Raw genomic sequence first — 24128 nt, 5'->3', positions numbered from 1 at the left:
GTGCGTCTTGAGCCTTTTTTTGAAGGTGGGGAGACAGTCGGTGTCCCTGATGGAAGTGGGGAGCTGGTTCCACCATTGGGGGGCCAGGCAGGATGATACGCTGCAGTCTGCTCTTGTCCTTGGCAGTGGCAGCAGCGTACCAGACGGTGATAGAGGAGGTCAGGATGACTCAATGATGGCTGTGTAGAAGTGCACCATCATTGATCAGTCTGCTCGTTCACCTAGGAGACAGCATCAGCATTTCCAACCCCAGGAGTTTCTTTCACATCTTCACTCTGAGTTCAAATGAGGAGAAAGCCTAAATCATCGGTGACTTTGCCACAGGTTTCACGTACACTGACATTCTAAGAGGATAACAGTCCTTTGTGCAGAAGGGGAATGGAATATGCAAAGGCCATCAAAATGCAAAGTTACACTGATGGTTGCAGAAGATGCCATGTTCAGCCTCACCTGTGAAAGAACAATAACAATACATTGCGGAAAAGAGTCCACCCAACAATAATGCACCTGCTTTGGCCAGGCATTGAACCTCTACAACAACACCATAACTCTCTAGACACATTGGCTGGAACAAATAAACGCGTGTGTGAGAGAGAGTGTGTGGGGGTGCGAGTGGTGTGTGAGTAGAAGTGCGTGTGTGTGTGTGTGTGAGAGAGGTCTGAAGCAGGTTCACCTTCTTTGCTAAACCTACGGCTCAGGTAACAGTGCATGACTCTGTGCACAAGGAAACTTGATTCGGCAACAGGGGGCCTAAACATGGGGAAGAGAAGCTCAATTGAAGATTTGTTCTTCCACTGCAGCCTTTGTAAATCTGGATCTATGTGAATAGGTTGGAGCAGGTAAGACAAAAAGCTGACACATAAATGTCCCTGTTTTGCTATATTAATGTATCTGATCATGGTATACATATGAAGGTGTAGGTTTGGTTAGGTTTTAATTTTGTGTTGGAAAATATCAGACTGAGTAAATTATGTTCAAAGAGGAGAGATTCAAGGCAGCCTAGGAAAACTCAATCAGAGCATAACAATTATTCATAGTACTTACCATTTATCATTTACAATGTTAAAAGCCTTGACGGTCTGGAAGTAAAGTACTTTTATTATTGGACCCAATTCTAAAAATATACACAGAGATTAAGGATGTCTCCTGATCATGCTCAACGTGTTTCACCATCCATTCCATCATTTGATATAGCTGCTGACACTGGAGGTTATCTTACTACAGAGGCAGTGGGGAGATGACAGAGCAGGCTACTAGACTACAGAAGAGATTGATGACTGAGACAAGTACACTTGCAGAAAGAAACTTTCTATGCAGCTGTTGCAGATCTCAGGGTCTTCTGTGTGAAGAAAGACAAAGAGTGAAGAGTTAAAATCAAGCCAGGGAGATGGGGGGTATAGATCTAGGCGATACCCACTTCCATTGAGGGATGATAGCCAGGAGACCTGTGAATTACCTGTGGAACACGTTTTACAGCCCAACTCACAGTCGAGACATTCTCCTGTTTCAGGATCCTGAACCTTGGCCTGGAATATGGAGACACAGAGCACCAGTTAGCACTCACTTACACACAGCATAGGGTTCCTAAGAGCACTAGGCTAATCCTCTGCATTTGTTCTTCCTCTTCCTCTCACATCTCCCTCTTGTTAACTTACCCATATCACAAAAGGCTGTCTGGCAGACTCCATTCTGAAGCCTGTAGTGTTCCCTGCATTTGGCACAAATGCTGCCATCAGTGCAGAGCTCACAGTTGGTGATGCAGGGCAGGCAGGCATAGTGAGCCCTGTCAGGGTAGAGTCCACTGGGGCAGTATGTCTGACAGTGACCTTGGTGGAGGAAGCGCTCATGTCCGTCTTCATCTGTGAGGAGTACAGGTACACGACACCGGTTTACGTAAAGATCCCTCCTCTTCCTCTACTGACCAGGAATGCATTCACCACAAAGCTCTACTGACAGTAAATATCTCATTGGGAAGATTGACTGATGTTACTGTTGTAACATACAGATGTAATCAAGGGCAATCAACAGCGAATCAGAGCTGTGGGCAAACACTGTTGTGTGTCTTAGCCCACTGATGTATGCACTGGCACCTGCCTCGCGCTCAGCTCATCCACCTGGGGCTGGTCTCAGAACTGCTGCTGAGTTACAGCCTTGTCACATCTACACCTTGCAGCAGCGAGAACATGGGAGACAGGAGAAGAGGCCCTCCAGCCACTTTCCTCCCTAGACCGCCACCTCTCTCTCTCCCTTTCTTTGTCCCTTTCTTTCTCTCTCTGTCTCTGCTTATCTGTCTCTCTCACACACACCCATTGAAGGATATTGTGGGAGGAAGCGAACTCCTGTGAGCTGTGACAGTAGTATCACTAAACCGTGGCTTGACAATAGCTGTGTCTACTACCGCGCACTTGTGCACTTCGAGCACTGACTTTCAGTGCTTAGGGCGCTTCACTCACAAAACCAGAAGAATTCAGTGCACTGAAAGTACCCGGATGGCGCACTGCAAACGGTCCAAAAAAACAGTGTACAACGATGGACACTACTCGCCCTAAACGGGCGCCATTTTGGCTATGTAGCGGAAAAGGAGGAGCCCTTTCGGCAGCTTTTTCCACTTGAGTGGAGAAGCGCGTTCATTTTGGCAGGTTTTGCGGGTGTGGCGAGCAGATTTGCGTCCGTCACTTCCACCATGTGTTTAACGTAAGTGTTCCATTTGTCGAGTGCACTGAATATGTAAGTGCACTGTTTTGCAGGGCACTGCATTGCAGTGTACTTCATAAAGTGCGCGGTAGTAGACACAGACATAGACTCCCTTCTGACATGGTCAGGTTTCACAGAAGAGGCTCAGGAAGTAATCACACCATGATTTCAATCTTATGTTTACAGTTGGAACATGAGAAATTATATCTTTGTGTTATACTATAACACAAACAAAACATAGTCAGCAACCACTGGTTATTGTTCTGGAGTCAGATGGCTGAGCGGTGAGGGAGTCGGGCTACTAATCAGAAGGTTGCCGGATCGATTCCCCGCCCCGCCAAATGACTCTGTGTCCTTGGGCAAGGCACTTCACCCTACTTGCCTCAGGGGGAATGTCCCTGTACTTACTGTAAGTCGCTCTGGGTAAGAGCGTCTGCTAAATGAGTAAATGTAAAATGTATTTTCATCTTAACAAGTGTGGAAAGATAAATCAGAGGGTTTTGCACACTGTTGGTAACCATTAAACAACCTTGCTTTGTGGCAAGACGCTCTGTCTGGATTTGGATTAATGAGTGTATTTGTTTGACTGTGGCAGCTGTGCACCCTTACAGAAAAGAAGTATACTTCAAGTTTATTTTATAAGTATACTTAGTATAAAAAGTATACTATTATCATGTTACTTAAAGTATACTAGCAGTGTACTTATTTATATACTATTTTTGTAAGTAAGTAAACTAAGTAAACTAAATTGGCCCACTTTTTAGGTCATTTAGTGCACTTTAAAGTACACTAATAGTGTATTTTAAGGTTTACTTTTGAATACTGTAAAGTAACCTGTGTAGTGCACTTTCAGTTCATCAAGTATACTTCCTAAAGTACTTCAAAGTACACTTTGGAATACTCTAAAGTCACCTGTGTAGTGCACTTTCAGTTCATAAAGTATACTTCCTAAAGTACTTAAAAGTATACCTTGGAATACTCTAAAGTAACCTGTGTAGTGCACTTTCAGTTCATGAAGTACACTTCCTAAAGAGCCTCAAAGTATACTTTGCAATACTTTCAAGTGCACTTTCAATTAATGTAAGTACCTCAAGAAGTAAACTTTATAAATATAATTTTACTATGACTTACTATTAAATAAAAATGTTTAGGGCCCCTTCAGACGCCTCAGATCTTTCATCACATGGCGAGAACGGGGCCCCTCACTAAATCAAACTGCAGATTCTGAAAGAAGCTACTTACTATGCAGTCATCATCAATTTCCGAATCCAGCTCTTCTCATGAAACGTAACAGTCATTTAACTCATGGTTACAATGGCAAACCAGCACAACAATGACAATTACCACGCAACAACACACAACATTCTAAGCAGACACATTTAAAAAACGAAATTCATGAATTTACATTTGTATTTCGAACAAACTGCAAACTTATCAGCAATTTTTTACACTATTTACTGCCTTGCATCATGGGAATTGACTAGCCAATGAGCCACACTATCTTCATTATTTCACGTCGTTATTTCGTTCTTCAGTTAGTTTGGCAGTATAACCTTCAAATTCTCAAGTAGCTTTTTCATTTTTTTCCCATTAATACTCCAATTGATAATTATTAGTATAAGAGTATGGGGCTTCAGAATGTTTTGGCAATAATTAAGGTTACAGCTTCAGTAACAAAAAAAGATTCAATGTGCAATGCATAATAGATTTTCATAGACATGAATAATTAGAATGAAATGGATCAAAAAATGTAACCTGTAATGTACTTTAAAATTATTTTGACTGCTTTTGCTGTATAATAATAGAAAACGTACATCTACTCCAGAAGAAATGTATACCATTTTCTGTTTCTAAGCATACTTCCTAAAAGTATATCAAAAGTGAACTATTTTCTAAGTATACTCTTTAAAAGTATATCAAAAGTGAACTATTTTCAGAGCATACTTAAAAGTAAATTAAAAGTTAACTATTTTCTAAGTATACTTCTTAAAAGTATATTAAAAGTGAACTATTTTCTAAGCATTCTTCTTAAAAGTATATCAAAAGTGAACTAAAAGTGTACTATCCATATTTTAGTATACTTATAGTATACTTTAATATACTTCTTTTTTGTAAGGGCAGTCACAAATCAGGCTACGATAGTGTCCTATACAGAGAGAAATCAAGAAGCTGGCGTTCAAGCACACTGGATTGTATTTTCCAGATACCTCTAAATGAAAAACATCATATGACACATGAAATAACTATGTAAACCAGACTTACAATGAATTACCTCAAAAAACAATGTATTGTTATGAAGAAGTCTGGCCCCTTCTTCCAAGCTATGATTTTTACTTGTTCACAATATAAACGAAAAACATTGTATTAAAGGGCCTATTCAATTGCCTAAAGTCTGCACATTGACACTTCAACTCTCCCTATTTATAGATGCTATATTAAGTGTGACAAGACGCTATAAGAAGATGAATCCTTACCAACACCACAAGACGTGCAATCGAAGAGCTCATGCCCGTCACACTCTGTGCAGGTGGGGTGACAGAGAACGCACTGGTTATTAACGGCGAACTGTCCACTTGTACAAGCAAGCAATGTAGGTTTGCTACGAATGTATCCAACGCAGTAAAAATATTAACAACGCTAAAGTCTTCATGGCGACTTTTTAATTCGTAGTAGGAAGTTTACAGATGCACTGTCCGCGTCCTCCAAAAGCACGTTTTTTTTTTACTCCTGCCACCAGAAGGCATGCTATACAAAACTTGCTGGACGAGTTCGATGAGGTAGGACTGGTCAATGAGTTAGCCTAGTAAATATATATTGTGGTTGTCCTTGTGCAGGTGAAATGTTTTACGAGTATATGTTATTAATTAAGTATATTGCAAGAAATGGTACCTAATCTGTCATTGGACATTATGTATTGTGAGTTGTGAGTTACATTAAAGAAACGTTAGCTGTCCCCTCGGCAACAGCAGCCTTTCAGACCATCCGCTGGATGGACAAATAATAAAAGCCGTGCAGAAATGGCAGAATTTCAACAATTCCATAATTTCAAAGTCAGCCATCAAACGTTATCTTCAGCAATTGTATGTTACTTTGTAGACCTTTCAGTAGTCAGGGCAAGACATTTAGTTATCAGACATTTCCGACGAGGGCGTATCCTGACGTGAATTGACGTCACTCTACGGTAGAGCTCTGAAAAGGCGTGACTTCGTTCTTCTCCTGCAGCGGAGAATTAAGCAGTAGCGGTTAGAACCGAAACTGTACTGTCCTGTAGCTAGTGGTCCAGGACAGTGTAGCTAGTGGTCCAGGACAGTGTAGCTAGTGGTCCAGGACAGTGTAGCTAGTGGTCCGGACCAGCGCCTCCAGTGGTCCAGGACAGCGCCTCCAGTGGTCCAGGACAGCGCCTCCACTGGTACATGACAGTTACTGTTCTGTTGATAGTGTTACGCAACTGTCTCGTAAAAGTTGCATTGGTTGTCTTGCAGCATTTTTGTTGACTGTCGTATAACATTTTAGAATGGGAGAACAGGCTATAAACTTTTATTTTCAAAATATAAGTTAAACTGTCTCTAAACCAATACGTAACAGACTGTTACGTACCAATACGTAACAGACTGTTACGTATTGACTTAGTAAAAACGTATTTTACTCAGAGTAACTGAATTTAAACGTCTATTAACCACTGGTACATGACAGTTACTGTTCTGTTGATAGTGGTACGCAACTGTCTCGTAACAGTAGCATTGGTTGTCTTGCAGCATTTTTGTTGACTGTCGTATAACATTTTAGAATGGGAGAACAGGCTATAAACTTTTATTTTCAAAATATAAGTTAAACTGTCTCTAAACCAATACGTAACAGACTGTTACGTATTGACTTAGTAAAAACGTATTTTACTCAGAGTAACTGAATTTAAACGTCTATTAATTGTATATTACACATAAATCTGTTTATGTAAATATAAAAAAGTAGGCTACAATTGTTTCAGTATCCACTTAACAAAACACACAGGATTCAGAAAGATCTGTCTTATATCTTAGGAACTGTTTTGTTTAAAAAGTTCAAGCCTATGGCTATAATGTTAAAGAAGGCTATTTTAACTGTCTCGCAACACTCACATAGCGTATCCTGTTGTCTTGTGACAGTGTGTCTCTAAGTTAATTGGTTTAAACCAGAGCTGGTTTCAACCAGAGTTGGCCCTTAGTTCTAGAACATTTTATTTTAGTGTTGGTGCAATCAATGGCGGGTAAGGCGACATTTTCTGATTCTGATTTCAGATTTTAACAATCAATTTGGTTTTGAAATAAGGTCAAAAGATAGGCAAATTAGATAGGCTATTTGACTGTATGATATCGTTTTATCACAAATGGTATATTAGTCCATAGAAGTGTGGCGATTTGTAAGAGCACAAATCCCCGCTGTCCTGTTACCGTTGTTTTTGATGAGCATTTCAATTGTTGATGTCTTTGTTAAGTTCACCATCCACATCATCAGAAAGAACGACAGCGTTTGCCGGTACATGGCTGAGATGTGCCTTGCCTCAGGAACTGTGTTTGAGTGAACATATAGTGTCCTACAGTGTTTTGTACATGTACAAAAAGTGTTTTGAATTGTATTATTTATGTTTTCAAATACATCTATTTTCATTGAAAATATTAATGGTATGTGTTGATTTTTTTTTTATTGAGAGAAATGCTTGTAAACAAAGAAAACTAATGTAACCTGGCTGTGTTGACTGACAGGGAACTGCAATTTAACAGTGTATTGGAAAATGAAAATACTCAAACCTTGTTATTATAAACACATTCATATTTCATTTTGTCTTTAAAATAATAAAGAAAACATAATTCTTCATTATTTCCATATGAAGAACAATGTCAATAAATGACACCCCTTGACTGCAAAATGTAGGTAACCTATAGCCTATGTTGACTTTAATTATTAAAATAAATGATATACACGCCGTCACTAGGAGGCGCTGATAACAATAATGCAATAATAACGTCTCCGGCGGTGGCTCATGTGCATTCAGTTTGAGTAAAATACGTTTTTACTAAGTCAATACGTAACAGTCTGCTTTACATTACACACAATGTAAAAATTGACTACTTTGTATGGTAAGCTTGTAGCGACACGTCAAGTATGGTTTAGAGACAGTTTAACTTTTTTGAACTTTTTTTGATTTTTTGATCTTTGAGTTTAACTATTTTGAAAATAAAAGTTTATAGCCTGTTCTCCCATTCTAAAATGTTATGCGACAGTCAATAAAAATGCTGCAAGACAACCAATGCAACTGTTACGAGACAGTTGCGTACCACTATCAACAGAACAGTAACTGTCATGTACCAGTGAAGGCGCTGTCACGTACCACTGTCCTGTGCCAGCGGAGGCGCTGTCCTGGACCACTAGCTACTGTCATGTACCAGTGGAGGCGCTGTCCTGGACCACTAGCTACTGTCCTGTGCCAGCGGAGGCGCTGTCCTGGACCACTAGCTACTGTCATGTACCAGTGGAGGCGCTGGTCCGGACCACTAGCTACACTGTCCTGGACCACTAGCTACAGGACAGTACAGTTTCGGTTCTAACCGCCTCTCGAATTAAGACAAGAAAATGACAAGTTATCGGCAGTCAGAGTGGGTGCTTAGAAATAAGCCAGAAGGAAATAGCACACTACTGAACTATTATTTGTAAACATCAAGATGCGGAGTAATGACCGGAATTAAGACGCTAAGGTTGGAATTCATTATTTCAGAAACTGTGTGGTTTTATATAATAAACCACTGTCGAACTGGCGCAGGTGCACCTGTATTTTTAAGAACGTGACACTGTACAGTTTCCATTTCAATATGTAGGTTTCGAATGATAAGTTTCCTCATGAAATGAAAATAATGAATTGAGTATGCAATGTCAATACAGTGATACATTTATATTGTGTAAATATTGTTTCATTGGAAGGCTTTCAATTGTAGCTATCCTATTCTGAAAATACTTGGAGGGGGATAGCTCTCCAAGAGCTTAAAACTATGTATAACATAGGACTGCTGTCTGGAATATGTTACATCATAGGATGTAAATTAGATTGTGAATGACAGTAAAGCGAGATTGTAGTTTATAGTTTTTGTCATAGGCTGTATTAGGCTCAGTGTCAATATGACAGTGATGATGAAATTATAATTCAGTATGCTCAACTGTTGATGCTACAAATAGCAATGTGACAAAAGATTATTATTGATTCAAATCTGTGCTTGACTTTTAGTTTTGGTTTTGTGCTGTACTTTAGTCCCCTTGATGATGGCTGACTCCAGACAAACAGACAGACGGATGGATGTCTGGTATAGTTATAAATTACTTTAAAAGTAATCTTCAATACCAAAAATGACAGAATATAGCCTTTGTTTTCACTTTAGAGTTGTACTTAGATTGGCTTCATACGATTGTGGATTATAAAATGAATTTTGTCAGACCATTACAAATCCAAAAAGACAGAGCTGGAATATGTGTGAGATGGCTTACTGACACTTGACAGTGATTGGAAGACAGATGGAACAATCAAGCCAAATCTCTACAGGGGTTGCACCCCTGGCTGGCAGTACAGAGGCCCTCAGCCACACTGGGCCTCTGTCCTTTAGCTACTGTCCTCCTGTGGAGAGTGTCTGGCACCTGATTACTTACCACAATTAACACAGTCCCCATCAGTGACACTTAGCTACAGAAAAACAGACCGTCTGACTGCTGTAGTTCAGCCCAGTTGGGCTTTCTTGTCACTGTGGCAATATGTCTCTGAAAATGCCTTTTCTGTTGACAGTCATAAACGCGCTGCTGTGAATGCTGGAATGTGTCAATGTGCTTGAATACCCTGTTGAAGCCTGAATTATTTTGTCAGGGTAGAATGTACTGTTGTCCCATATTACCTCTATAGATTAATAGTCTAAAAGCCTTCATCGAATGGCATGAGCAGCTAAACACTTCTCTGCCTTTCAAAAAAATGTCATGTGATTGGATTAGCTTCACTCCCCAAAAGTTTGGTCCTTGAGATGAGATGAAATAAGCCAAGTGGCCCATGGCAATCACGACTCAATCACCGCACAGTGCTTTGAAGTGGGCCATGCTCATCAGGCCTTTCCACAGGTGGGGAAGCAATGTTATGTGTTCAGTCTGCAGGCACACAGAGGTCAGCTAGAGGCCAGAAGGTTGTGCTAAACGGGGCCCTTTAGCCAGATGGCTAAAGGGAGAGAGTGGAAGAGTGACTAAATTGTTGAGTTTTCCCAATCGGGCTCTATTTAATAGAGAGGTGGTGGACTAAGAAGTGGATAGTAAATAATCAAGGGAGCTTGACCTACATGTATGTAGTACGGTGGCCCTGAAGTGCAAATCGCACCCCTTAATATGAGTACATCCCCCAAATGAAAACTCTCCCTCCGAATACGAGTCAACTCCCCCCAAATCGGATGACTTGTTCAACTCCCCCCAATACAAAAACACGCTTCCGCCAAACAACTATCCTGGGGTGCGTTTCCCGATAACGATGGATCGTAGCTGTTACGAGGGTTCTCTACGATGAAAATAACGATCCATCGTTATTTCTTACGTGCGTTTCCCGAACATGCTCGTAAGGAGAACCATCGTACGTATCTCTTAAGTTGCACTTAACAAGACGCTGTCCATTGTACTGAAATGTGATTCTTCTGACGCAACTTGAAGACTTTAAAATTAAAACGTTAACCAAAATATTTGACGAATTACGGTACACAAAAGTCTTTTCTGTAGCTACAGAAAACTTTAAATTTATTATAGGCTACTTATTTGAGTACTTTTCAATGTGATGCTACATGAAGGTAAAGACAATAAGGTGAACGTGCAAACTATGCTGCATCTGAGTTTTACACCGATGTTAGGACCTTGCAATCAGCGACACAGGATGCTAAATACCAATAGGAGGTCTTGGAAATTAAGTGGGCTCGTCTCCAAATTGAGGTGAGGAAGCTTTTGTTTGAAGAGATTAAGTTCACAAGGCCCTCCATTTCTGTGCCTATTCTTCTGCCCAATCAACAAGGTAGTGTCACATTTAGGTTACCTTAAGTGACCTTAAGCCTAAAGCATACAATGTTTATTTAAATTAAGTAAAGGCTGAATTGTGTATTGTATCATATATTCAGTGTTGCCTGTCCAATCCTTACATGTTTACCTTATAGATCCATGTGAGGAGCAGGAGCAGGGAGAACAAACTCCCATAAAACAACTATTTCTCATATTACTTGTGCCTTGGTTTTTAACTCTTCTTGGTACTCCACTTTCCATAGGCATATATATATGAGTCCTATATTTACTACTTGATTGAACTACAAGGTTAAAAACCATGCATATGAATGGTATCACACATGGCATGTCCCAGCTAGCATCCTAAACAATTCAATGTACAAATACAAGCATCTCAATCCTCATATTTACCGTCTTATTTTCTAGTGCTGACTATATCTACAATCTTGCATAGGCCAACAGCTTCCCAAGACCATGTTTGCAATCTCATAATTATCACATATTGGCCACAAATGACATTGTGACAAATGACAAACACATAAGTAATGAATACCCCATGTCTTTAACATGGAATCATTGTTTCTGACATGAATAATCAACTCTACTTTAATTGATGGTTGATCAATTATACTCATTATGAGTGTAAGATGTCAGATGACATCATGATGCTCCTGAACCACATAGAAGCAGACCTGCAGAGGCTAACAAGGAAGTCCTTTGCACTGACCCCTGTAACCCAACTACTGGCAGTGTTAAGGTTCTATGCCATTGGCAGTTTTCTGGAGGTTATTGGAGATGGACATGGGCTCGCCAAGGCCTCAGTGTCAAGATCTGTGCAGGCTGTCACAACTGCATTACTTTGCCACATCCCAGACCACATCCAATTCCCCATATCAGAGGGGACAAGTCTGAAGTGCAGGACTTAGGCTATCTTCAATGGCTTTTATGATTTTCGTACGAGTTTTCACTCCCTCCCAGCCCCTTCACCCTGTGTGACTTCCTAGTCAACCCTGTGGAGTCTTTCCATTTCCTGGGCGCCACCATCTCCTAACATCAGGGTCGGCTCTGCCACCAGCCTCTTCATCCACCGGGCTTGGCGTGCTACCAGCCCTATAATTCTAATAAACATCTTCAATGTTCAATTGTTGTTGTGTTATTGTACTCGTAAAAGCGTTACTTTAATGCATTTCTAGTTTCTATTGCACATTACAACAGCCATATTTCAATGTTATAGTATTTTGAATAAGACTGACATTTGTTTTTTAAATACCTTCATTGCATGCGCCTAACCCACTAAATCAAATTATTTTGTGTAACCTAAATTTACTTGAGGATAAACCGGATCCTGATATTTTTTCGGCAGTTAAACTTGTATGGTTCACTAAGAAATATCCCAGTTCCAGCGTAACTGGTGTACAAAGAGGACCAAAATAATCTTATTTTCCATCGGAAGTAACTTTCAGCATGAGTTTAATGTAGTTTTCATGGTCGGCCTACGCGTGTCTCCACTGAGTCTCTTTAGCTACGATGCACTTAGCGATCTACGACTGGTCTGGAGCTCTCGTTGATCTACGACGATTTTCAAGTGCCTCTTTAGCTACGATGGTTTCGGGAAACGGCCCGTACAACTAAGATCCATCGTACGATGGACTCTACGATCAATTTAGGCTTACGATGCTTTCGGGAAACGCACCCCTGGTCGTTACTCTGTCATTGTGGCATTTAGTTCTTCTGTAGTGGACTATTAGTTTTTTCTTCTGAAAAGTCCTGCTTCCTTCAACTGCATTTTTAGCGTGCGCATAAACTACTTATATTGTGAAACGTTAACAGCATATCTGAGATTATTTCATAGGAATTACCCTGATTAAAATAAAGAGTAGTGTCATGACTCTGAATTGTAAACATTAATGTTTCCTCTTTCCTTCCAACCAGAACGATCAAGTTCATGATAATGACAGAGTTACGTGGACTAGTTGTTTGGCTATCGATGTTTACGTTTAACACGCAATTTATGCTTTTGCATACGCAGCCTATGCTACATGCTTCGATACCCAAATAAATGTCCTGGTGCACGTAACTCTGTCAGGCTATTGCATTATGTGCTTCTGTCGATCAATTTCTTATTTCTTGTTAGTTAGCCTACTGCATCCAATCAGCGCTAAACTGTAGTACCTACCCTTTCCGTTCAGAGTTAATGTAATGTGTTTTTGAGTTAATGTAATATCGTTTTCCATTTGGGGGAGCGTGTTTTTGTATTGGGGGGAGGTGAACAAGTCATCCGATTCGGGGGGAGTTGACTCGTGTTGCCGGGGAGTGTTTTAATTTGGGGGATGTACTCATATTAGGGGGTGTGATTTGCACTTCAGGGCCACCGTAATGTAGTTCGCATGAAAACTCCTATTACGTGTTTATAAGACATTAGGATTACGCGAACTGATGTTCAAAATCAGCTTTAGGTAGCAATGCTCGTGAGGATCTGGATACGGAGGGATTTATTAGAGGAACTTGAAAGGCATAAAATCATAAATATGTCTTGGATTAATGTTGTGGTTGGAATCCAAAGACTGGTCGGATGAACCCCACAAGGTCATAGATGAAATATCCTTTCAGCGTTTTGATCTCCTTCTTACCTTACTGGAATTCAGTTCATACTTTGAATAAGAGAAGGCTCCTCCCTAAAACATCTAAACATAACCTCTACAGCAGGGGTGTCGAACTCCGGTCCTCGAGGGCCGCTGTCCTGCATGTTTTAGATGTTTCCCTGCTCCAACACACCTGATTCAATTAAAAGGGTTGTTATAACGACCATTCATTCGAATCAGGTGAGCTGGATCAGGGAAACATCTAAAACATGCAGGACAGCGGCCCTCGAGGACCGGAGCTCGACACCCCTGCTCTACAGACAGGAATGCAAGAGGACAGGAAAGGCTTTGATTAAGGTTGGACAAGTGCGATAAACTTTGCAAAGCGGAAATATTGTTTACAACCTCTAGACTGAATCTTTCCATGTGTAGTGCTGTAGTCCTATCATTCCTACGATCCCACGCCTGTGCTCTGGAGGTGTACGGTGAATTCTGAGTTTTTCACACTCACACAAAAGCATGTTTTTTTAGTTAGCATGGCCTTCCACTTTTACCATGTTACACAATGTCCTTAGCTGAACATTACATTTCATTTGTGCCACTGTTTGCTTTGTTGTATGTGACAGTCATACCTCTCTCCCCTCTTGCCATCCAGAGATAGGGATGCTACCACTGTTGTGTTACCTAATTGAGTTTGTGCTAATTCACTTGTCCGGTGTCGAGTCTGGGAACAGGCTCACCACTAGAGACATCTGCCAGTGTCATATTTTTCCTGTGAGACTCACTAGGCACACGAAGGCACCCTCTTGCCACTTTCATGCCCCATCCTGTACCCAAACTAGTCCTGCCCCCTGCTACCTGTCCCTTTGTTGCCTCTTATTTCCTGTAATCAGAAGCACTCATTTGATTGTATTCAGTTTAATGGTTGGATTTTTTATGAATTTGCTCTACAGGTTTACAGTTGTGTTATAAAAGCATCTGAATGTTGTTTCATTTCAAGAAAATTCCTATTGGGTTTTATTGTTCATAAACACAGAGGGTATTGTACCTCATTCATTTTCATAAACATTGATAAATGCTTCAACTCTTCTCGGTGTGCCTGGCCTTTGTTTCATTTCCAGAATATCAGTGCTGTGTCATACTGCTCATCAAGTGTTAAATTAAACTCAGTCATGCAACAATGCCAAGGTCATTCACCCTTTCTACTGTTCTTGTCACATTTCTGGTATCCTCTCAAGGTCTGATAACTCCATACAGGATAGCAACACATGCCTGCAGTGCCGCCTTAACTACTTTTTTTTAATGAGCGTTATCCCCCGTGTTACTCTGTCCTGTTTTCTACTTTTCATTCCAAACCGTGGCATCACACGTTTTTTGAGGATTTATTTAATTTAAATTATGACCTGGCTATTTGATGTTGCACATTTGTGGTTTCATACATCCACAGACATACTACAAAAATTAACTGTGATATATGATGTGAAATAATATGAAATCTGAACACTAGGGTTAAAAGGAAAGATTTATAGAAATACTGTAGTGTACAGTACCACAGTTAAACATCAGGGCTCTCAAGTCTCATGCATTCGTTCAACCATTTCGCACGCTCTCAGGCAACAGCCTTGTCCCGCTATATACAATTAATGGACGAGGCGCAGGCATACGGAAGGACGTTTTCTGCCGAGTTATACAGAGTTAAATGTCACTTACCAGGTGATGTATTAAAAACATCACCAGCAAACACCCCCCCCCCCCCCCCCCCCCCTCGATCCAAGGTAGGAACACTGCTCCATCCTTTGTGTGTTTTTGTCCCCTATGGCAGGGTGGATTTTGATCTCTCCTGCTCTGTAAGAGGACATCTGGTGGACAGGAGGTACTGTATGCAGTAGCATAGTACATGTGGTCATTCAATGCGTTTGACAAGAGACCAGCTGAGGAGACATCTATATCCAATCTGCACACATCATCGAGGTTTCTGGAAAGTGCAAAAAGCACTACTAGTATGTCCCCCGTCCATCTTTCAATCTGTAGGCAATTATTATAAGCCTGTCTCTGAGAAAGTCAACCAGTTTCCTGTCATGTGCTCATGACATAATTTAGCAATGATTAAGCTTCTTAAGTAATAACTTTCAGCTGGCATGAAAAGATTGACAGGAAGTTGCTTCAACGAACATCTTTAAATTACCTCTGGGTTCCTAGCTGTGTAGCTCAGCTGTGTAACTATTTACATGATTGTACCCTCCGAACAAAAACATTGTCACTGCACTGATATTAAATTGTGTAGATGTAACATTCTATATTATATTTCATAAACTGTATGCCGCTAAACCATATTAATTCAAACATTTTGAATCTTTATCGATCTCGAAAATCCTCATGAACAGTATTACGCATTTGCCTTGAGACTCACGCATTTCAACCATTTCTCCCACTGAGAAATAAGAGATAACTTGTCCCTCTTAATGAATGAGGTGCGGACATACTGAGAGGATAGTTTTTTCTAGTTATACAGAGTTAAATGCCAATCAGAAAACATCCCCACCCCCATTTTTACGTTGACAGTTATGGTAATCTCACGGCAAACTTTTTATACAATTTGAGAGCCCAGAGTATAGAAATAAATGTATAGATTTGAATATATAGACATGTAGTGTCCAACTACAGTGTATAGTTACAATTATGTAAGATCAGCTGTGAGTCCTCACTAACAACCAACAGGAAGGCCAGATTCATCTACAAGGGAAGTGGCTCCTGCACAGCTGTGTGTCTATGCCTGTTTGTTGGAACCCTAGTCTGGTCTATATACCCAAGAGATTCTGAGGCATTGAGGTAGGGAGGCAATAATGAGGGAAGGTGCTTTATCATCTCTGAACTTAAGTTGTCTGGGCTTGTGGTTAAGCCTAGAGTTTAACAGAAAGCTGATTTGTGTGAGATTGCAATACAATTTCTAGAGTTTGAGGATTCTGTGTTTATTATTAATTAGATATCAGCCATGCAGATCCCACTCATCTATGTTGTGAATGATTATAATTGTGACACACTTTACTGAATACAATTGCAGCATAAATCTAGGTAAAGTTCAAATATTAATGTGATGCATTATGGCTTAATAGACACTAGCGCTCACTCCCTGCATATGGGCTGACTGTGCGCAACACATCAATGAGATGTAAAGTGACAATATGGCTTCCAGCAGCAAGTTGGTGTATAGTCAATTTGAAGGCTTGGAGGGGGCAGTGGTGGAGATATGGCCACTTCTGTCTTTGAGAGAGGGGGGGGGGCAGAGAGAAAGAGAGAAGGGTGTGGGGTAGAAGTAGGACAATGGATGCTTTGTTACAGCCAGAAGGAAGCACAGTGTTGTCTAGTTCTGAGTTGTTCAGTTTTGCAGATCTTCCCATGGATGAATCAGGAAGGGGACACGTACAATACTTCTCCATGGCACTGCTCCAATGCACAGTGATGTCAGACTTTGTGCTCCAAAGCCTCTGATTGTTCCAAGGGTACATCCCAGCTAACACAGTTACGTTGCCCTTACGTTGCCGCAACGTCATTCGATGACCAAACATTCGTTGCCGCAACATCTTTGGCGACGTAATTTTGTGACGTTGCCAGTCCGTAACCCCGACTTCCTAGCAATGTAATTTTGTAACGTTGCCAGTACGTAACTGCGACGCTAAGTAACCTATTTTTCAAAATGTTACTGCTTATATTGGAGCGGTTCATATGCAGACCTCATTCGCCCCAAATGCTACTTGTTTTTGTATAATAGGCTACATGGTAGCCAACTTTAGGAGGACTATGTTTGTGTGATGTGTAGCTCAAGCTAATCATAAACAATGCAGCATTACCATGTAACATTCAGTCATTTTATTTCAAACAAAGTGCCAAACAGTGATTTAAAATCTTCTGCCAGTCCCCACTACAGGTCCTGTCTGTTGGCCCTGACAATGAAGCACAAAAAAGTTTGTGTCCTATCAACATAATTGCATGTGTGAAAGGGGCTATACAAGTCATAAAAAATCACATCTAAAATAATATACATCATCAAAAAAATATGGGATTCTAGTTTTTTGTCACATAGCCATGTGAAAGGTTGGATATGGAAGCTGCAATCTTGATCCATTCAACTGGCTTGTTTTGAATGGGGCGTGTTTGAGTGTCTCCGCTATGACGAGCTCCACAGCCTTCTCTCCCAGTTCCGTCTTCCACTTCATCACAGCGTCTGCAATTAGAAGTCATGAACTTATTGTCAGCACCATTTGAACGCTGCGTATAAGCCATAGTTCATGGCATCTCCAAACACTTACCACTCTTTTTTGGAACTCCAGCACCTTAAGGCACTCCTCAAGGTCTTGGAGTTCAGCCTGTGTTTGGGCCACCTGTAGGTCACTGGCACCTCTTCAGTGTGTCTGCCCTGTAGTCGCCTGAGTAGGAGAGCCTCTCGCGGGCTCTCCTCCAACGTCTCCATCTTCCGGAGCATATCCTGTAATGTGTCTGTAATTGAGGACAAGTAAAACGAGTTTACAAGAGTTTGCATGATTGGCATACACTGTGGTTCTTCTAGATTAGCTGTAACATTGATGTGAATAACAAACGTCACCTTGAATGGTCTTTGCCCAAGATGGTCCAGCTAAACGGGGTATACAAAGCATTTGTATGACAAAATTTGTTGTTTGGACAAATATGTTTCCCCCATGATCACAAACAACCAAGGTATGCCTTACAATGAGTTGGCAATGGTTTGAGTATTTTTTTGAGTGTCTTATATTTGCACTTGCCTGGCTGCCATCTGTTTTTCTGGGCCCTCCTCCACCAGACCAGAGTTGACACCTAGGGGTATGGCATTTGGTGATGCAAAAGTTTTAAGTCATGCTTTTGCTTCAAAAAATAGCCTTTAGGGTTGCCATGGCTCATACAATTATTGTAACTGTTATAAACGGCCATTTATCACTTAATCATTTCCCAGGGACACAGTGCTAGGCCGTGTGATGGTGGTAGGATAATCTGTACAGAATTGGAATGTAGTTTATGTACATAGTATTAGCATATTGATATTAAAACAAATAAACTTAATCCAAAAACAGATGTCAGATGACAACTTGGAAGAATTAGTGACATGATATTCTTATAGATTTAAAGTATACTTACCCCATTTTCTTTAAAGGTCCAGCATTGGGCTACAGTCCCAACCAGTCCTTCTCCACAACATTATACATCCTGTTATCAAGAGAAGAGATAAGTCAAGCGATTTTACAGTAAATTGTTTTGCATCGGTGTAAACAGTATTCCTAAAAAAATGTAACATACTCATTTCATGAAAAATGGCTGTGAAAACTTTTATATGTTTAATGTATGCACCTTCCTGCCAAAGTAAATTCCTTGTCTGTGCAAACTTTTTAAGAATTTTTTTTTTGAAAATGTAATCTCAAATGTGTATTTCTTTTTCATTTTAATTAAGTGAAAGCATTTCTTCACCTCATTGATTTCACCTCCGGGAGAGCTTCGATCATGTCTCGGGGGGGGGCCGGGGACATTGAGTCCGAATGGGCCATGTTCCGGGCCTCCATTGTTGAAGCGGCTGACCGGAGCTGCGGCCGCAAGGCGGTCGGTGCATGTCGCGGCGGTAACCCTCGGACCCAGTGGTGGACTCCGGAGGTGAGGGATGCCGTCAAGCTGAAGAAGGAGGCCTATCGGACTTTATTGGCTGGTAGGACTCCAGAGGCAGCTGATGTGTACCGGCAGGCCAAGCGGAACGCGGCTTTGGCGGTCGCGGAGGCAAAAACCCGGGCATGAGAGGAGTTTGGCGAGGCTATGGAGAATGACTTCCGAACGGCTTCAAAAAGGTTCTGGACCACCATCCGGCGGCTCAGGAGGGGAAAGCAATGCTCTGTCAACACTGTATACGGTGGGGATGGTGCGCTGCTGGCCTCGACGGGGGACGTCCTGGATCGGTGGAAGGAATACTTCGAAGACCTCCTTAATTCCACCAACACGCTTTCCGACGTGGAGGCAGAGTCTGGGGACATCGGGGGGGGGCCCTTCTATCTCTGGGGCTGAGGTCGCCGAGGTGGTTGAAAAGTTCCGCGGTGGCAGGGCCCCTGGGGTGGATGAGGTCCGCCCGGAGTTCCTTAAGGCTCTGGATGTTGTAGGGCTGTCTTGGTTGACACGACTCTGCAACATCGCATGGACATCGGGGACAGTGCCTCTGGACTGGCAGACCGGGTGGTGGTTCCCCTCTTTAAAAAGGGGGACCGGAGGGTGTGCTCTAACTTTAGGGGGATCACACTCCTCAGCCTCCCTGGGAAAGTCTATTCAGGGGTCCTGAAGAGGAGGGTCCGTCGGATTGTCGAACCTCGGATTCAGGAGGAGCAATGTGGTTTTCGTCCTGGCCGTGGAACAGTGGACCAGCTTTATATCCTCCGCGGAGTCCTGGAGGGTACATGGAAGTTCGCCCAACCAGTCTACACATGTTTTGTGGATTTGGAAAAGGCGTTCGACCGTGTCCCTCGGGGGCTCATGTGGGGGGTGCTCCGAGCGTACGGGGTACCGGATTCCCTGATCGGGGCTGTCCGGCCCCTGTACGACCGGTGCCAGAGTTTGGTCCGCATTGCCGGTAGTAAGTCGAACTTGTTTCCGGTGAGGGTTGGACTCCGCCAGGGCTGCCCTATGTCACCGATCCTGTTCATTACCTATATGGACAGAATTTCTAGGCGCAGCCAGGGTGTTGAGGGGGTCCGGTTTGGTGACCTCAGGATCGGGTCGCTGCTTTTTGCGGATGATGTGGTCCTGTTGGCTTCATCGGGCCGTGACCTTCAGCTCTCACTGGAGCGGTTCGCAACCGAATGTGAAGCGGCTGGGATGCGAATCAGCACCTCCAAATCTGAGGCCATGGTAATCGACCGGAAAAGGGTGGAGTGCCATCTCCGGGTCGGGGAGGAGATCCTGAACCAAGCGGAGGAGTTCAAGTATCTCGGGGTCTTGTTCACGAGTGAGGGAAGAATGGAGCGCGAGGTCGACAGGCGGATCGGTGCGGCGTCCGCAGTGATGCGGGCTCTGCATCGGTCCGTCGTGGTGAAGAAGGAGCTGAGTCGAAAGGCGAAGTTCTCTATTTACCAGTCGATCTACGTTCCTACCCTCACCTATGGTCACGAACTATGGGTAGTGACCGAAAGAACGAGATCGCAAATACAAGCGGCCGAAATTAGCTTTCTCCGCAGGGTGTCCGGGCTCTCCCTAAGAGATAGGGTGAGAAGCTCGGTCATCCGGGAGGGGCTCAGAGTAGAACCGCTGCTCCTCTGCGTCGAGAGGAGCCAGCTGAGGTGGCTCGGGCATCTGATTAGGATGCCTCCTGGACGCCTCCCTGGTGAGGTGTTCCGGGCACGTCCCACTGGGAAGAGGCCCCGGGGAACCCAGGACACGCTGGAGGGACAATGGCTGTTTATTAATCCGAAGAACGCTGAGAACGCAAGTACTTTCTTTGAAGAACGTTCTGGCAAGCCTCCTTGCGAGGATGGTCTTGCTAGGACGGAGAATGAATTGAGATGTTAGGGTTTTCCTGGACTCGCAGCATTATGATAACACTGGCATTATCAGCGCAACATTTTATAAACTTTTGCTGTATAGCGCTTGTGTATTGCATTTGTGTTACATAATAGGCTCATACCTAATAAAGTTAAAAAACAAACTCAAAATGTATTTGTCATTTCCCTCATTTGATAGGATCATGATCAAATGTTATTAACCTTAAAAGTGGTATGATTCCCCCGTGTGAAATGCCCTGTCTGTTCCTCTCACTCTCTCTCTCTATATATATGTGTGTGTGTGTGTGTACCTCCTATCTAGTTTATCTATCTAATCTGTTGCATCCGTCTTTTCCCCGCTGGTACCTTGTGAATTTCACAAGGATATCACGAGCTACCAGCGGGAAAATGCTGAGGTAAAGATAGTCAACCCAAACGATTTGACGGGTAAAATATAGACAAACTAAATATATATATATATGACTAGTCAGATAATTATGGAGACAAACAGAAGGGCACTGGTAGCAGTGGCTATAGGGTTACTTTACTTGGAAGCTGAGGAGGAGGCAGCTGAGCTGACGCACCTGATCCAGAGGAGGAGGGACAAAATGAGATGGAGGAGGATGGCGAGGGATCGTTAAATGCAATCACATATCTTTCTCAATGTAGGTGGTCGAATAGTAACAAAACCATTTACTTTAGTTAAAAACCTTAATGGAAACTCCAATAATCTAATTAAGTTAATGCCTCACTGGTTACAAATGGCCAATTCCACAGGCAAATTCATAAAGTTGTAAAGGTTTGAATGATCTTGGACAAAATATTACACAGAAATAGCAATGACCATTAACCACTTCACAATGAGATAAGGTGTTATTATTATCATCAATATTATTAGTTATACACATTTATAAACAACACAATGTGGGATAATGGCCTAAAACATTTTATTGAACATAATTGTAACATTTTATCTCTCATTTTATTTTATAAATAGGATGGAACTCCACAGAAAAATGCTCAAATAAATAAACAAGTGCCCATCCTCAAGATAGTCTTCTCAGATGAAGACACCAAACCAGCCTTCAGGCTCACCAGGTCTACCATCCAGCTGCTGGTCCAGGTCCTGCCGAGAAAGAAAAGGCATGGTTGGAGCCACGAGATGGAAGTGTACATGTTTGTGTACTGGCTTGCATGTGGTGCTTCATACCATGTGACATCTGATGCCTTTTCTATGCCAGTGGCTACAGTGTGCAGAGCTGTACACCACGTGGTAGAGGAAATGATGACAATCCTCCACCGCATCATCCATTTCCCCAAGGCCGATGAGATGGAGGTGGTGGGGGCAGGTTTCGCTCACCTAGCCGGCCATGAAGCTTTCTGCTTCGCTGCAGGAGCCATTGATGGGTGCCACATCAGAATCCGTCCACCTGCTATGCCACAAAAAAAGAGTTACTTGAACCGCAAGCCATCGGTTCCATCGGTTATCCTGCAGGGCATTTGTGACAACAGTGGAAAGTTCATTGACGTGTACATTGGCAACACAGGTTCTGTCCACGATGCCCTTGTCCTGCGGAGATCTCCAATGTTTAAGGAGTCCCTTTATCCCCCGGCTGGTTATTTCCTCCTTGGAGATGGTGGATATCCATGCCTGCAGAATCCTGTGGCTGTCATCACCCCGTTTCGACAGCCTATAGCTGGTAGGGATATTTACTGGACCTAAATCCAAAGTTGCCAACACATGCACAAACACATAAACAACACAGTAAATAACAACACTACCAACTAATGTAACTGTATAACATTTCTACACCATTATGTATACCACCAGGACGTGTTGAGGCCCGGTTCAACAGCCACCATGCCAAAGCCAGGTGCATAATTGAGCGCACTTTCGGCATGCTGAAAACTCGCTGGAGATCCATCTTTCTGAGGGCTTTGGAAGTGCGTCCTCTGTTTGTCCCCAAGGTGGTTGCTGCCTGCTGCATTCTCCACAACCTTTGTCTCTCTGTGGACGACATCTCAGAGGTGGACCATCCTCAGCATGAGGAAGAGGGTGACAATCCGGAGGACTGTGCGGATGAGTTGTCTGGCAACAACCTCCGGGCTAGACTGGCTGCACACCTTTCTGCTCCTACAGAACTCCATGCATATCTGCAGGAGCATGATTACTTTTAGGGGATACAAACTGTGCTAGGTAGGGTGCTTTGAATAGGGTACTTTGAATGTGTAAAATGTTCTATTATTTATATAGCCTATTGAATTTTTTGTTTTGTTTCTTCTCTGTTTCTTTATGTTATATTTAACTTTTTTTGTAAATTACTGTATTGTATAAACTATTTTTTAATGCCAATTTCATTTTGAGACTTTTGGCATTGCTGTGTGTTCCCTTCTCAGCAATAAACAACATGTTCTGTCAGTGCTGAATGTAGGAGATTATTAACGGGCTTGTCATAGTAATCATAAACCTTACTAATCCCCCAAAAATATTTTATTATATTTTCTCAACCAATTTCTCAAAAAGTGAGAGGAACTTTTCGCTTCTGGCAGCTGCTGCCCTCTCCCTCTCCTCTTCCCTTTGAAGAGCCTGCCTCTCTCTCTCCTCTTCTTTCTCCGCCTGCATTTTCAAGTAGTCCAGGAGTTCACCTGACCTCTTCCTTGCTGCTGGCCTGGCTCTCTCCCTGGCAGGGGCAGAGGAGGCCACAACACCACCTGCAGTGGACGTCAGGTTTGCAGCAACTACCAGGGGCGGATTCATCGAATGCTGCCCCCGGAGTGCTGCATTCATGGTGGCATACCACTGCCAGGTGGCAGCTGTGACCCCCCCTGCCTCCACCCCTTTCCCTGATGGTGGGTCCCTCAGCTCCTTTAGGCTAAAGTCCAACAACTAAGTTGCAGAGTTTCTAGGACCTTAGACCTTTGTGTTTATACATTTTAAATATGAAATCATAAGATTTTATATTCTAAATATACAGTGCCCTCCAAAAGTATTGGAACAGTGAGGCGAATTCCTTTATTTTTGCTGTAGACTGAAAACATTTGGGCTTGACATCAAATAATGAACGTGAGACCAGAGATCAACGTTTCAGCTTTTATTTCCAGGTATTTACATCAGGATCTGATGCACAACTAAGAAAATATCACATTTTGTTTGAATCCACCCATTTGTCATGTGATCAAAAGTATTGGAACAGATATACTTAAAACATATTTAAGTGAATAAGACTTAATATTTAGTTGCAAATCCTTTGCTTTCAATAACTGCAGCAAGTCTGTGACCCATTGACGTCACCAAACT

The 24128-nt window shown here is 42.4% G+C and overlaps 2 protein-coding genes across 2 annotated transcripts; one reads left to right on the top strand and one right to left on the bottom strand.

The window, feature by feature from the left end:
* Positions 1–1082: 1082 nt before the first annotated feature.
* Positions 1083–5418, bottom strand: LOC124476811 (proprotein convertase subtilisin/kexin type 5). Its single transcript, XM_047034194.1, has 4 exons — positions 5169–5418; positions 1656–1859; positions 1457–1526; positions 1083–1339 (listed from the first exon to the last, which is right to left on the bottom strand). The coding sequence occupies exons 1-4, from the start codon at positions 5199–5201 to the stop codon at positions 1254–1256; spliced, it is 393 nt and encodes a 130-aa protein (XP_046890150.1). The 5' UTR covers positions 5202–5418; the 3' UTR covers positions 1083–1253.
* A 32-nt stretch (positions 5419–5450) lies between these two features.
* On the top strand, positions 5451–23008 carry LOC124476367 (putative nuclease HARBI1). Its single transcript, XM_047033475.1, has 3 exons — positions 5451–5471; positions 21828–22530; positions 22662–23008. Exons 2-3 carry the CDS (start codon positions 21993–21995, stop codon positions 23006–23008), a joined length of 885 nt encoding a protein of 294 aa, XP_046889431.1. The 5' UTR covers positions 5451–5471; positions 21828–21992.
* Positions 23009–24128: the final 1120 nt, after the last annotated feature.

The sequence above is a fragment of the Hypomesus transpacificus genome, chromosome 14 (genome assembly GCF_021917145.1).
Source record: "Hypomesus transpacificus isolate Combined female chromosome 14, fHypTra1, whole genome shotgun sequence".
Taxonomy (NCBI): Eukaryota; Metazoa; Chordata; class Actinopteri; order Osmeriformes; family Osmeridae; genus Hypomesus; species Hypomesus transpacificus.
The sequence above is the reverse complement of the archived record's forward strand: the minus strand, read 5'-3'. Positions and strand labels throughout refer to the sequence as shown.

Bases quoted from the DNA above. Each gene is read 5' to 3' on its own strand.
- LOC124476811 (XM_047034194.1), bottom strand. From the start codon at position 5,201: ATGAGCTCTTCGATTGCACGTCTTGTGGTGTTG. The intron at 1,860-5,168 runs GTAAGGATTCAT...TACTCCTCACAG, and splicing joins TTGCACGTCTTGTGGTGTTG to ATGAAGACGGACATGAGCGC. The intron at 1,340-1,456 runs GTAATTCACAGG...TTCTTCACACAG, and splicing joins CTGTAAAACGTGTTCCACAG to AAGACCCTGAGATCTGCAAC.
- LOC124476367 (XM_047033475.1), top strand. From the start codon at position 21,993: ATGGAAGTGTACATGTTTGTGTACTGGCTTGCATGTGGTGCTTCATAC. The intron at 22,531-22,661 runs GTAGGGATATTT...GTATACCACCAG, and splicing joins GTTTCGACAGCCTATAGCTG to GACGTGTTGAGGCCCGGTTC.